This window comes from Pelmatolapia mariae, linkage group LG10_11, assembly GCF_036321145.2.
Source record: "Pelmatolapia mariae isolate MD_Pm_ZW linkage group LG10_11, Pm_UMD_F_2, whole genome shotgun sequence".
Classification (NCBI taxonomy): Eukaryota; Metazoa; Chordata; class Actinopteri; order Cichliformes; family Cichlidae; genus Pelmatolapia; species Pelmatolapia mariae.
The window spans coordinates 59388414-59404468 of record NC_086236.1 but is presented as its reverse complement, the minus strand read 5'-3'; the positions used below and the strand labels follow the sequence as shown (position 1 = coordinate 59404468).

The 16055-nt window shown below is 41.4% G+C and overlaps 1 protein-coding gene across 1 annotated transcript; it reads right to left on the bottom strand.

Annotated features, from left to right (window-relative positions):
* Window positions 1–577: 577 nt before the first annotated feature.
* On the bottom strand, window positions 578–14931 carry cacng7b (calcium channel, voltage-dependent, gamma subunit 7b). The gene is made up of 6 exons (XM_063488268.1): window positions 14635–14931; window positions 9935–10130; window positions 9548–9634; window positions 8423–8563; window positions 5552–5697; window positions 578–2633 (listed from the first exon to the last, which is right to left on the bottom strand). Exons 2-6 carry the CDS (start codon window positions 10128–10130, stop codon window positions 2178–2180), a joined length of 1026 nt encoding a protein of 341 aa, XP_063344338.1. The 5' UTR covers window positions 14635–14931; the 3' UTR covers window positions 578–2177.
* Window positions 14932–16055: the final 1124 nt, after the last annotated feature.

Here is a 16055-nt window from a genome sequence, read left to right as displayed (position 1 = left end):
CTCTGCATCATTTAACAAGCGTTCAACTTCTAGAGCAGGGATGTCAAACTCATTGTACATCATGGGCCGGACCAGTGAAACTCCCCTTTCTGTCAGTGTGAAGAAGTTTAACTATGCCTTTAATCGCCATCTTGATATAAGAAAAAGAAGTGCACTTTCAACAACGTGTCTCAATTCTTCTGCGTGATAAAGAAATGCTGTTGCAGTAAATGAAAGAAATCGGTCAGCATGACTCTTTGTGCTAAAATTGTCAGAAATAAATGTGTAAACTTACTGAAAAAGTTCTAGTAGCTCATTTCCCAGACTGTCCTGTAATTATAAAACAGAAAGTCAAATATCCTTATTTGTTTTTGTTGTTGTTGTTTTTTTGTTTTTTTTTAATGTGGATCCAGTGTAAAAAACAAAAAACAAAACAGACGTTTCTTTAGTAAGTGGAAAAGTGTAAACTTTTCTCTCACTTAAATGTTTATCTGTTAGTGTTTTATGAATAGCCAAGGGGAAGGAAAAGTTGTAAAACTTATGAAAACACAGTTAAAATCTATAAATCATGTTAATTATTACTGAAAAAAATCTGCATCATTATGTGAGGATTTTATGTTCCCTGCCTGAGAGCAAGCTGAATATGTTGAAAACTCTGGAACTGCAATGAAAAATTATAACAAATTTTTAATCGTCATTTGTCGGCATTTCATAGACACAGGGATCACTCAGAGACTCATCAACACACAGAAAGAGATCAATATTATATTTTTTAGTTTTTCACATTATTTCAGATATTCTAAAAACTTTGTACTAATGCTGTCACAAATGCCTGCCAAACAATGCTGCAATAATAAAATGTTAAATTAAATGTTGCCTTTAATGGTGAGTGCCGCTGTTCGTTAAGCAGCAAGTAAAAATGCAATTAATACTTAGTTGTGACTTTTTCCAGATTGACATTTACAGCTACAAAGCTTTTAAAATCTTTCTAATCAGTCTTTAAAGTTATGTGTCACTCCTGATTTGTATTGTTCACAAACACTCGTCTCATCATCGTCATACATTCCTTACATGAGTGTAACTTTGTCATCTGTGCTGCACCAGCCATAGACACACAGTGGAGGTCAGGGAAGCAGGAAGAGTGCATTAAAGTAGTGAACCAGACCCATGGCTGCTACCGGGGTCAGTGCAGGACAGTGGCCAGTAGAGGGCATCAGCCCCCTGTATCATTGTTGGGTGGTTCCTCCTTCAAACCAGCATGCCTGCATCCTGAGGGCGTGTTGCTGATTGTGGTGCGCCTGTTGCAGAGTCTTCCTCCAAAGCAGAATGAGTCAGACCTTTCGTTGATGTAATTTGTGCCAAAGCTTCATTTACAGTTTACTACAGACACCCTCGTGAGCAATTATATACAGCAAGTTAGAAATTTGTATCTTATACAAAGATGTAAAACAGTAAGTTGATTTCTCCTGACGATGTTTCATTGTATCATCCATTTCTGTGTTTTTTTTATTTTCACACAATATTCATACACAGTTTTCTCAATTCAGCATTACTTAACTTCTTTTTAAAACTATTTTTAATTCATGATATTGATCACTCTAACTTGACAGTGTGAGTTGTGAAACTGAATTGATGATTTACTAAATTCAGAGAAGACAATAGAATATTTAACTGCATTTGCCATTTGGTAAAAATGTACATAGTTCATGTATCGGCATAGTATATGTATGTTTAAAAAAAAAAAGCTATGTGCATTCTCTCTTTGTGAAGAGTGTTTTGCATTGTACATTTCCAAGTGCATACAAATTTCCTGCAGCACTGCAGTATCTCCGTATTATACCGCAGCCCCACGCTCTGCCTGCCTCACTCTCCCTCGCTGGTATCTCCTCTGTAACTCAGCTTAACCTTCTATGTCTTTCTAGGAATCACTTTTTCCTCCCATTTATTTCTCCCTTCTTCCATGTTTTGTCCTATTTGTTTCTCTCAGTCCACAGTTTTTGTTAAAGCTTCCCGTTCAATCTCCAAAACTGCCCTTGATCTCAGTTCATATTTGCTCCAAAACTAACATTTGAAAATATATTTGGTCTCCTTCCACTTCCTCTAACATGATCTGCAATTCAAGCTCAACATTTACTGTCATCACATATAAATGTACATGATTATGAAGAGTCTACTTTCCTTCCTGAAGCTCCTTATTCCTAACAGGGGGAAGCGCTCATGTGCACGTGTGTGTGATAATGAGGGGGAGGTACGGGTGATGGAGGCATGGCCATTGGAAGAGCTTGGCCCTGGGGATGTGAGGAGTGAGACCTGGGCAGGGTGTGTGTGGAGGGATAACCGGTAGGCTGTGGGGGCATCTGGTAGCTTCCTGCGGAAGAAGAGCCAGAAGGTGGGCTGCCCGGACCAACCGCTTGGAGGTTGCTTTTTGATGGGGCTGGCGGAGTCTGGTTAAGCTGGATGGAGATGTCGCTGGAGGCCTCAGAGGTGCTGCGTCCACGTTTTGGTGGAGGCCAGGAGGAGTCTGGTTGGAGGAACTGGCCGCTATAGTCGCTGCTCTCAGACAAGCGGGGGCGGTAGAGCGCAGGGTGGGGGCGGTACATCTCTTCTTCTGCATAACGTTTCATGAACAGATAGACTGACATCACACCGGCCCCCTAAAGAGATGAGCGAGATTAGATTATATGTGACAGTGCGTATTTTGTTCAGAAACAACATTTCAAAGAAACAGTAACGAGTAGGTGTGTGGGATGTGATTATAAATGACTAATAAAAGGAGACATGAAGAAGAATGTATAAAATAAATTTAAAGGTAAAACAATAGCCAACAAGGAGTCTGGAGAAAAGAAAAGACGAGGGAAAAATCGGAGGAGACAGTTAGTTTACACTGAATCAGCCACTGCACCACATTAAGAGCAGGGCCACTGATGACAGGAGAGAGGCAGCTGCAGGAGGGGGAGGAAGAAGGAGAGAAGGAAGGGATATGTGAAGATGAGGACTCACGTGAAACTGCACCATGCATGAATTCACACATGAGCACAGCTGTAGGAAACCTGCTGTTCTACATCATAACCACTGATACCTCACATTACCTTCAGAATACAGATCATCACACTCAGCAGGGAGTACCTGCACCATACAAACTGTGTTGCACGTGTGCAATCAGACACTCAAGCACACACTGTCAGACATCTCTCATATATTACAACATCAGCTTCATTTCTGTGTGACCACATGGTCACTTTTTCTTAATGCTGGCGTGTCAATTTTTAAGCAGCACAAGTTTGAACTACCTCCAATCACATTACAGGAAAGCAGGCACAATATTACAACTTCACGTGTCTCTTCCGTTACTTTGTGAGCTGTTAAACTCTCACCCTAACATGGGGACATTTGGCATGATGCATTTTTGCTATTCTAAATCCACAAGAGACAAGAAAAGTCTTTCTCTTGAAGCCTGTGTGCCAGCGGTGTATCGCGGCTTTCTCTCAGCTGCAGAGATCCTGCTCTTAGTTACACTAGTGGAAACAACAACAAAGTGTTGATAGGACACTTTAAATTGTAGTGTTCAAAAGTGTTGTTATACTTCACAACAGTCAATACTGGCAATGTTTTTCGACAGATGTGAAGCAAAAGTAATTGATTAGTGTAGGTGTGTTTCTAGGATATATATTTTTTTTAAGAGGAATGGCACAATAAAAACCAAGAAGGAGTCATAGAGACTATGGGAAAACATAAATGTCTTTCAAAAATAAGGATTGTGTTGAAAATTTGGTTAGAAGTGATCTTCGAGTCTGTTGTGTCCTGATACACTTTTTTCAATGCTCTTAATATTTTTCTATCTAACATTCACACTCTGATGGATGCATTTGGCCCAACAATAGTTGGCATGCACATTGGAATCGAACCACCAACCTTCCAATTACTAGGTAACCTGCTTCACCACCTGAGCTACAGCCACCCAAATTTCTACAGTGCATTAGAGTATAAATCACTTTTAAACACGTTCATAAAATGCTTTAATCAATGCAACTTAAGCACTTTATCTGCTTTATCCAGAATCTTAGAACTGTAGTACCATGAGGAAACCAGTGAAGAGACAGGGAGGACATGCAAACTGCACACAGGGAGTCCCACGCCCACCACAAGATTCAAACCAATATCTTTCTTGCTGTGAGGCTGACAGACCTAACCCCTGCACCACCAGCACAATATGTAATATAGACACAATATATTACTAACAACAGAACTGATAACGGTCGAGGTTTGGAAATAATCACTGTGCGGCTTAAAGGGTAAACTATAAAAACTACATTTTGCTTGCTTTCAGCACATTATTTGCTCGTCTGCCATCACACACATATGAACATGAGTGACATCCCATTCTTAATCCATACGGTTTAATATGATGTTGGCCCACACTTTGAAGCTATAACAGCTTCTTCTCTTCTGGGAATGCTTTCCACAAGGTTTAGGAGTGTGTTTACAGAAATTTTCGACAATTCTTTCAGAAGGGCATTTGTGACATCAGACACTAACGTTGGATGAGAAGGCCTTGCTCACAGTTTCCCTTCTAATTCAAAAAAGATGTTCTGTCGGGTTAAGGTCAGGGCTAATCCACGTCTTTATGGACCTTCCTTTATGCACTGGTGCTCAGTCATGTTGGAACAGGAATGGGCCGTTCCGAAAGTGTTCCCACAAAGTTGGGAGCATGAAATTGTCTAAAATGTCTTTGTATGCTGAAGCATTAAGATTTCCTGTCACTGGAAATAAGGGGCTGAGCCCAGACCTGAACAACAACCCCACACTAGAATCCCCCATAATCCCCTATACTCAAAAACTACCGGTCTCCTGGCAACTGCCAAACCCAGACTCGTCCATCAGATTGCCAGATGGAGAAGAGAAGATTTGTCACTCCAGAGAACACATCTCCACTGCTCTATAGTCCAGTGACAGCGTGCTTTACACCGCTGCACCTGACGCTTTACTTTGTGGTTGGTGATGTAAGGCTTGGATACAGCTGGGTGTCCATAAAAACCCATTCCATAAAGCTCTCTATGCACTGTTCTTGAGCTAATCTAAAAGCATCAGGATCTGCTGACCCTGCTTTGTGATTTTACGTGGCTTATCACTTCATAGTTAAAATGCTGTCAGTCCCACTCACTTCCACTTCGTTATAAAACCACTAACAGCTGACCGTTAGCCACGAGGAAATTTCACGCTCGCACTTGTAAAGGTGGCATGGAAGTGGCCACAGGTGTACAAAGGAAGGAACACCTGAATTCATTGATTTGGATGGGTGAGTGAATACTTTTGGCAATATAGTGCTTTTGCACACTCTGATACTCTGAGGCAGACACCTAACACAGGAATGGGAATCTGGAGATGCCCCTGATGCAGTGGGAATATTTTAACGAAGCAGTGAGGAAAATATTGTATAAGCGAACCATGTCTGAATGACAAAATGCTGTGCTTTAACAAAAAGATGAAGCAGCTTCACGTTTTCATGTCTGAAAAGGGCCTCTCACTCTCTTTCCCATATTTTCTAACTAGCACACACAGAGCCTCGACTGACCTCTTTGAGTAAGAAGGAAGAGGCAGCGAAGGCAAAGGACCAGCCGTAGTGGTAATTGAAGAACTGCTCAGGCTCTCTGGGACGGTTCATCACCTCGTCATTAATACTGGAGATGTAGAGCACCAGCCCCACCACCAGACTGAGGCCTGCACACAGCACATTAACAATGACACCGAGTGTAAGAAAGAAAGTCACATACAAAAGTGATCCAGACAGCCACACCAATGTGTGCAGAGTGAAAGAGAAAGATGGGGAGGGGCCACGCCAACTAATTAGCTTTCAAAATACTTACACTGATAAAGAAATGGAAAAGACACAAGAGAGACAGACGAGAAATTTCATATCAGTTATTCACAAAGACCTTTGAACATTTTTCCTTTTACAATGAAAACAGTCTTTTTAAAAAATAAGATTCTTTTTGCAAAAAATAAAATAAAAAGAAATAAAATAGAGCATACTGTCACTGTGGATTACTTTCAGCGGCAAATGATTTTAACATGCAGTTAACATGTAACTAGGTTCAGGATTCAAAAGCACTTCTGTGAGAATTTGATTTAAAAAGGATATATCAGCATATATCAACGTAACCTGTCACACCACCTTTGAGTTTTTCCAGGTTTAACCATAACACCAGTGTTTCTATAACCAAGTGCTTAACATACCTTTAACCACCTCAAACATAATCCCGTAAAAAAGTTTCAAATCCTTTAGTTGCTATGATGTGAGGATTGCAACACATTACAAGGAAAGCCACATTCTTTTTAATATATGAGTGGATGAATGAACATGCTGGCATACTGTATGTCATTCATATCCTCATCAGGCAAATAAATAAATACATAAATACATAATAATAAATCTTCATTATAAAAATGTCTTATTATGTTAGCACAACTTAATTAATAACTTAATTCACTAAGACAGACTGGCAGCATGTCAGGGTATGAAAGGTGGGAAAATGAATTACTGGGAGGAAAATTATAATTTAAGTATTATAAGGTTCTCTTATAATGACTGCTGTTTCTGATTAGGTGTATGTAAGGATATTTCTCTTTATTAAACAGTTAACAGTTACTTGCTATTTAACTTAAGGCAGAAGAAGAAGAAATCCCGAAAAAAAACACCACTTAAAATGTAACAAAAGAAAGAGAATAATTCTGCTACTCTAACATAGCATGCTAATTAAAGTCATGCAGTCAGAACTGATGCAGCATGCTGTGAAAACTTGAATATGTTATAGTGAAAATTCAGTATATTCACTGTACTGGAAACAGAAGTGCCTTTCAAAAGTGAACGGATGATCTGGAATCAGCCAGAAGCATCCCATACAACATTTAAACCTCTCTTTTCCAGGAACACTTACCTGCCCTCCACCTTACTTTGGCTATGTTAAAATTATGAGATGCAACATATGGCCAACATCACAGAATCAATATTCAAAGACAGCATCATGCTGTAAGCAGCAAATATGAATATTTCACCGCAACATTCAAGTGCACCACAGGGCTGTCAAGTGCTTATGCCCTCTACGTGAATGGCCTGGTTTCGTTGTTGACTTAAATTTGAAACGCGTGGGAAATGCAGAAACCGTGCTGCTGTCAATCCTGCAGCAGAAGTACATCTTTATCTGAGTTAATGCCTGAAAATCCAGAGGAACACACAGGCACGTGCACACGTCAGAGGCAGGAAAAGAAGAAGCGTTGAGTGTGAGACAAAGGGGAAGCAAACATGAAGGTAAATGGTGCAAGGAGGCGTGCATACGCAGCTCATCTGTGGTGTGTTTGTTGGGGGAAGAGATAAACAGAAAAAGAGAGGGAGGGAAAGCAAGTAACAGAGAGAGCGGGAGAGCCTCTAACCAAGATTAAACATCTGTGGCCCCATGCTGTTTTTTTTTATTTCCTGCGCTGAATACTGTTATATTAACCAGAACAGGGTGCCATTGCACCCAGCCTGCCAATACAAACTACAATATTTACCAGACTACTGCGTCAGGGATGCCAGTGGAACATCCTTCCACACACACCACTGCAGCAACAATGACTCAGAAATAATATCCTTTGAATGAAGGGGTGAGGAAAGGAATAGGAGGAAGGAGAGGGGCTGGGGAGGGAGGGTTGAGAGGGGTGTGTAGTAGGGAAGGCAGGAGCACAGAGAGGCTTAGTGCAGCAGAGTATGTAAGCAATTTGATACACTTGCACCTTATTATCACCCTATTATCAAAATAAGGCATAAAGTAAAACACTGTGACACTCCAGCATAGGCTATAAACATTATGCAACCTTCATTACATAACATTTATTACCTCGTATACTCTGAAATGGCATGTCGAAGTCATCATATCAGACTCTCCGTGATACTCCTCTGAGCTCTGCAGTCACGCTTCCTCCTCAAAAGTGCGTGTTAGGAGAAAGAACCGCCAGAGAACACAAGCCCCAATGTGGCCACTGACGATCAGGCTGAGCACCAGAAACGGGAGCATTACCGCCATCTGCTGTTCAACAAGCTGGCTGCACTAATGAAGAAAATGCTGCTGAAAAACCTGCTTAAGCTGCTTAAGAAATAGTCAAAGGTTTTTGCAAAATTTTTTTAACACTCTTTTAAAAAATATGCCACTAAAATATGGAGGAAGAGCTACTCCTAATTAACAAGTTAATAAAGTTTATACGAGACAAAGTCAAATGAAAAACCCAGCGGGAACATTCAAAGCAAATCCATTGACCTTTTCTATTGACAGTCCCCACACCTGCATCACAGACCAGAAATAGAGCTGTGATGGAGTGTCTGCATGTGTGACACAGGACACACCAGGACGCTGTAATCAATCACAGAGTGAGGGAGCAGTAACAGCAGGACATGAGTAATGGGTCCCACCTGAGAGGATGAAGAAGATGCCGGACACAAAGGCCAGGATGGTGCGCTGAGGTCGGATGTGTCCGATGTTACTGATGACGAAGGCAGTGAAGACAAAGAGCAGCGACACCATCGGGAAGGGCGTGGCTGTACGCACCATCTCTGGAGGAAGGAGAGGTCACAGTGTTAAATGCACGTTTTAGGATGTGACCTTAAACTGGGGAGAGAGGAGATGATAATGTTGGCCTTAAAAGAGTTAAATTACATTATTTTTTATGTCTTGCATGTTTCATATGACTTATGTCTCATCCTAGATGAATTGAGCATGAATCGAATAAACTTTTTTATTTTTTTATTTTTTTTACAATGGGGTCACGTCTACGAGGAAAGTCCTATAAAACTTGTAAAACACAAACATTTCCACTTGGAGACAACAGGAATTTGTCATTTCCCCCCCCCCTCTAATTCCTTGTAATTTTCTTCTTTCTGACTTCTGACAACAATATATAAATAAATGGCTTTACAGCAATTGCAGATATACAAAAATATAATCACTCACTCTCTACAACCCAGACAGACCACTGAGGTCATCAGGTTCAAATCTTTTACGTTTTCAGAGTCAGATTTCAGTCCACAAAGGGTGCTTTCAGTTAGTGTGGATACATTGTCTGTGCATACATTCAAAAACAGACTCAAACCCTTTTTATTAACACAGTCCTACACTTAATAGGTGCTATATAAATAACATTTTCATTGTCATTATGAGATGAAAAAGATAATATAGGATATAATAAATAATGTAGTGAAATATCTATAAGATTATGGAGTTAAATAACTGAATTTACTAATTCACTGGTAATCTACTGCAATCTGAAGGGTTTAACACAAAATGTATTATACCTCATGCAAAGTCTTTACCGTGAAAAAATAAAACCTTTGAATCACTGGATGAATAATTTTTCTAAATTCAGCATCTTTGGATTTCTTTTTCTCAAACTTGTCAGCTTACAGAACCTGCTGATGAATTTTAACACTGATGAACTGCTGCACTCAAACATCAGTACCCTCAAACAGTCAGCAGGGGGACACCGCCGCAGGCTCTCACACAGTAGATGAAGTGTAATGCCGCTGCTGTGTTTTACTCACTCAGGATGTTCGCAGTGTTTTCAGTGGTGATCTCTATATCGGGCTCGGTGAAATACTCTGACGCAACACATCTCCCATTTTCTGATCCTGTGAGCAACCACAAAAGGTGGAAAATATTGGGGTTGGTCAAGGATCAAAGTCAGTGGTGCATGAAGAAACACACTAAAATCAAAAGAGCATGTGGGTCTCTGCAGTCCTGCTCACAGGTAACGATCATGATTTGTGACAGCTATGATTCCAAAGGCCGGAAGGTTGCTATCTGTCTTTTCTCTGATTTCTGCTCTCTCACTCTGCTGCTCTTTCTGTGTGTTTGTCACTGCGTGATGATCAAATATGAATTCAGTCATTCTTTGCATATATGTATATACATGTGCTGCATCTTCCTACCAGCCACAAAGCAAACTCTCCAGAGGCCTGAATGGAGCGCCATCTTCACCTCCTGGCTCTGGTTCTGCTGTAGGATGATTCCCTCCACCATTATGAGCCAATAGTCTGTGGACACAGCCACCCCAACCAGCAACAGTCCGCAGGCGCCGAACACTGTGGACAGGATGGTTAACGCACGGCTGCTACACGTACTCATCTGGAAGGCAGGATGAGAGAGGCACATCAAAACTGCAGACAGAAATATAGGTAGATATGGAAGGGCTCACTAAGGGGAGGTCATTAGAGACGGGAAACTCTGAGACAGCCATGTGACACGCTCACATGGGGAAAAAGAGCTACAGGCTATCCTCCTGTCCTGCCTTGTTATTGCTAAAGATGAGTTAGTGACACATTCACTGGCAACCAATCCTGTTTAAGGTTAGAGAGGAGCCAACAAAACGAATGATGACTTCACAAATAAAATTATGGAAGGACTAAAAAAAAAGCAGAGCAACAGATACACAGATTAGGAAGGAGAGTTGAGGTCTTACGTGACTCACACATGGTCTTTCTGTGACTTAATTCTGGTTGACCGGGAACGACTTCTCTGAAAACTCAGTGAACATGCTGTCTGTATAGATTTAAGAGTTTCTGTGTCTGTGTAGCCTCTGCTTAATTTAGAATCTTGTTCAGTGTCATCAGCTTAATAAGTAATGGAGGCATGCGAAACACAGAGAAGGCTGATGCTTACTGTAATTTGTTATACATTATTAGCTATATTGTGAGGTTTATTACAATAATGAAGATGACTTGTCAGCCTGAGAGTTTGAATATTTTCCTTTGATTTGTATTCACTGCAGTGTTTGCAAAAGTGGAGGACATGAGGCTGACGTTCCTTTCACTTTTCAAAATCTTATACTTGCCCCCTTTGCTTTTCCTGCTAAAAATCTCTTTAAATCCAGACGAAGGAAGAGAAGAGAGAACTGCTTTCAGTTACTACGATGCACAACATGCCTAACGAGCTTAATGAGCCTAATGAGCAGACGTGAGTGTCTGCCAGACGGTCTTCACCCTGGTTTTTCCCTTACCTTATTAACACAGGTTTTTTTGAGCTGCATAGTGTGTGGTGACTCACCTGCAGACACTCCCACTAATTAATCATGGTGTTTGCATTTCTTTACACATTTCCCTATGTATGATCTTATAATCTTTAAACATTCTTAACTGGTTTCCTTAGAAAAATATGTTTCTCTAGCTTTAGACACCTAATTAGGTCCAACTGTCAACATTTGAAATCACTTAGATGCTGGAGATGTGTCTGTAATGACTTGCAATGACTTTATCAGCAGCTGCACACTTTTTTAGTTTGTGGCTTTCACATTCTTCCTGTGTGTGCAGCAATTAAGGTGAAATAAATAAAACCTGACAGTGTAATAGAAGCATTAAATAAGCACTGCAATCTGACATAAGCCACTAAAAACTACTCTAGTGTCCTAGTGCTTACTAAGGAAACATCGTTTTTCAGGGCTGTGTTCATCAAAACTGTGGGCTAGAGGTAGAATAAGTAATCCATCCATCCTCTTCTGCTTATCCAATTCAGCGTCATGGGGCTGCCATTGTGGGAGAGGCAGGGTACACCCTGGACAGGTCACAGAAAACCATTTCCACCTCTTTATAATCACTAATTAACCCAACCCCACTAACTGCATGCTTTTGAACTGTGGAAGGGAGCCGGAGAGAACATGCAAACTCCACACAGAAAGGTCCTGGCCCCGATGGTGGATATGAACCCAGTACCTTCTTGCTGTGAGGCAACAGTGCTAACCATTGCGCTCTAGAATTAAGTAGCCACTTTAAAATATAACCCTTAGCTTGAGACCAGAGTTGATTTTCACCACACCAGGGATGGTTTTTCACCCTTACACCATCTATTTTTGGTAAACATGTAGCAACTCATCTGTGTAGGTTCTCAGTCATCCAGGTCATGGTAATCTAAGGAGCTTGGAAAGAAAGCAAAAGAACTTCTTTAAACAACAACTCAAGCTTCAACCTCTTGTTCTTTCAGTAGAGGACGGGAGTGGAATCATCCATGTTCTTCAGCTGATGTAACACGTTGCTTTAAGGTTTGAAAAATGTGCGCTTGAGCCTTTCCTCAGCATATCACTGCTGCTCTGAGCTCTTATTTGAACTCACACTACACTGTTTCACGGTCATTAATAAAAATCTCCACAGTTTCTTGCATCACCCCCTGTAAATCCTGACCCCCTTTTTGCTGCACAGAAACTGCAAATCAATTATTCACACCTATTAAGCATACGACAATACATCTGCATAAAATAATGACTTAAAAAAGTAACGCTCAGGGTCGCAAATTAATTTAACAGCATGGGCCATTTATCGTGCACCTCCGACGGCTGTGACAACAGAAACTTTAATGTCAAATAATGACTAAAACATGAGAACCACTTTATTATTCTGCTCTCTCTTTGTATGACAAACCTTTGAGTCTTTGAGAAGTCTGGTTACAAAAAAAAGTAGTCTACTGGGGAACAAACTCTTAAAGATTAAGCCTGGTCTCGTCTTATCTGGACACCCATTGTGGGAGATGTGACCACTATAGAAGTTCCCTCGGTTTCTATGCAGCAGCGGGGATGAATAGAGTTTCTTTTGTGCGCTAGGCACAATAATGATGTGTAAGAACAGAACTGGGTGATGGTAGAGGGTACACATTAGAGAAATAGTCTGAGAAATGACAAGTTTGGGCATCTGAAAGGCTGAAAGAAGCAGATGAAGTAAGGAGTGCATTACTAATGGGGCAGACAGAAGTGAGGAACCACAACCACAAAAAGTCCAGTCAGACAAACACATGAAAGATGTAAAGCCACTGAGATTAAAAGGAAAACTTACAAGATACATAAAGGGCAGGATGCAAATTGGCACTGTCATCTGCCACACAAGGGAACAACTGAGGATTTGCATGGGCTTAAGCGGCACATGAGTTTCCCACTGCCCTGGTCTTAACTTTCCTTCTTTAACCGGGGGGTCTAAATCACACGGCAGGCCAATTTCAGCTCCTGCTGCCACAGTAACAGTCGACTGGTGCTGAAAAGTTTAAGTTAAAGAGTTCAAGGCAGGGTCACCGTGAACTCAAAAACAATTCCGAGAAATGACACAGCATGATTGGAGGGATAGACCGATGAGGTATAAAGATAAGATCAGAGGGCACAGAGGAGTGGGCTCACGAAGAAATAATCACACTTCCTAACATGTTGGAGGAAATGCCAGAGTGGTCAGAAACGAGTGTGAATCAAAGTGGAGTTGCAAAATTGCACAAACGAGTGGATGTGCCCAAGTTGCTCTCCTAGGCTTGTTCAGCACCACGGAAAGCACCCTGTTTTCAGACTTGTTCAGCACCACGGACAGCACCCAGTTTTTGAGCACAAAGTCATAGAAACACACTGAAATCCAAGAACAACAACAAAAATACGACCTGCTGGCTCGTAAGAGATTTGGATTAAAAATTAAAAGCACTGATTTATTGTGCCAGAAATCTTCTAAAGGGCTGCTGTGGCTTTTGAAGAAATAAGCACTCAGACTTAAGATTGGGTTTGAGTTTAAAAAAAGAGCAAAGGAGAAAAAAAAAATCAGTTTCCTGTTAGATTTGTGATAACAATCCCATTTTAGTGCTCTGACACAGCCCCTCAGCTCCTTCATCCTGAAAGTAATGAGCCAATTGAATTGGTTAGATAGGAGCCACAAGGGGGACAAAAGGTTTAATTCACTCCAATCTGTCACAATCTGCAGACTGGCATCACCTCTAAGCCTCTCAGGAAAGAGACACCAAGAAAGAAAGAGGCAGTGATGGAAAAAAGGAGAGGATGTGAAAGAAACAACCCAGCTTAAATAAAACGAAAGCAAAAGCAGCAGAAAGAAGAGAAGATGGGGACGAACTACGTGTGGAGAGATCTTTTAAAGACAGGCACAAAAGGAGCGTATCGAGAAGATATAGGTTAACACGAGAAAAGACCTTGGCCCAAAAAATGGAAGGAGTACTCGACATGGACGCGCACGACGGGAGTGCGCGTACCCCGAATTAAAAGGTGTGCACTGGTTGTCAGCCCTGGAGAAATCAATGAAACCACTCATTAGGAAATAAAAGACTTCACGGGAACTAAACGTGGATACCATGACTCAGTGGAAGGTTTTGCTCGTGGTTTCTGCGCAGACACACTCTGACAATCCACTCGCATCATTTCTTTCTCTTTTTTTTCACGGTGCAAAGCGGATAGATAAACACTGTCACTATACTCTCACGTAACCGCAAAAGAACACCCTAGTACTGAGTGAGGCAGTCACACGAGCATCTATACGGGTTGGTTTAGCCCCCCCCCCCCCAGCAGCTGTCACACGCACTCACACGCGGAGTTTTGAGATGATAAACACAGAGCATGGGTAAAATAAATAGAGCTGCTCAACGACTTAGCTGTCAGGTAAGAACATTTTTTGCCCCCCCACCACCTCGCGTGCGCTCTCACTGGAGCACGAGCCGCTATCTTTACGCTAACACGACTTATGAATTTCAGCTCTTTTTCACAGCTGTCACACAGGCACGTACATTTTAAGTCGGGTTAAAAAGACGAAACAAAACGGGGAGTCATGATTATAATTACTACGAAAAGACGCATAACTGCAGGTATTCAATGAGAGGGGGAAATACTCACCGTGCCACGAGAGTCGTGCGCACACGTCAGTAAGCCAAGAAACCTCACACCAGGGAGGCTTGCTGGGTTTTTGTCTCTCCTCTCACTCTCTCCTCTGCTTTCTCCCCTTTCCTTCTCTCTCTCTCTCTCTCTTCTTCTTCTTCTCTCCTCTGTGTGTTTTCCCTTAAGCCCCCTTACCCATCCTCTAAAATTCCTCACTCTCTCTTTCACTCCGTCTGTCCCAGGCACTGCGGTGGATCGGTTCAGGAAGCTACTTTGGTTACCAAAGAGACATACTGTAGCGGGAGCAGAGGGGTAAAAGTGTCGAAGGGAGAGAGAGTGAGAGAGAAAGAGAGAGAGTATATGTGAGTATGTGTGTGTGAGAGAGAGAGGTGGAGTGGAGTGATGTCAAACCGCAATATCGCACTTCACTGTATAAACTGTTGTATAGTAATACTCACTCATCCTTTTTAACATCAATTTTTCTGGGTGTGTTGTCACATTTAAAGAAAATAATATAGGCTTTTTTTTAATACTTGCTTTTGTACTGCCTCACTCTGTAAAACTCTTTGAAACTGTCCCAGCAACCTTCACAGAAGCTGCCATAAGCATACAGTTTGTATAAGTTACTTGATGTCACATCTTTTAAAATGATTTTAAGGGAATAAATAACATCCATGTGGTAAACTTTGCAATAATTTCCTCACATAATGAACAGTAATATACAATATTATATATAACTATATAATAAAGATAAAGTTTTCCAGCCAAGAGAAGCTGAATGAAAAAAGTTGAGGACTCGGTAGTGAGTATCTTTAGGAATGGAAAGGGTGAAAAACTCAAAATTTCAGACATTTGCTGTGTGGCGTTTTGAAAATAAACACAAACAATAGATTACGTACCCTCAGTATCGCACAGTAGATAACTAATGACTGAATAAGGACTTTCATTCAACCCCACAGTACTGATGAATATCAGAAAAACGTGTAGTAACCTCTCCTTCACTTTCTCCTCCTGTCCCCTCCTTCTTTGTCTCCTGTGGTCTGTGTCCCTTACTCTATTTTTAGCTGGCTGGTGGAGGATTCCTATATTTTTAGCAACGATATCAATAGTCTACAGCACACTCTGACCTCAGGGCACGAGCGAGAACGAGAGTGAGAGATTAAGGGGGGCGAGAATAAGAGACTGAGGCGCGATAGGAGCGACGAAGGATAGAGATAGAAGCAGAGGAGGCAGTGGCGAAGGAGGGGGATGATATCGTGTCAGAGTGACAGTGAATGATGGACTGCACATACAACTCCAACCACTGAGCGCTGGTGGTTCAGTTACACCAAGGCTGATGCTGTCAGTGCTGGAGAAAAGATTGTGATGGAAGTTAAGAATCACCTTTAGATGTAAAAGAAACAGGCTGATGAGGAAAAGTGTCATTACGTGCTTTATTT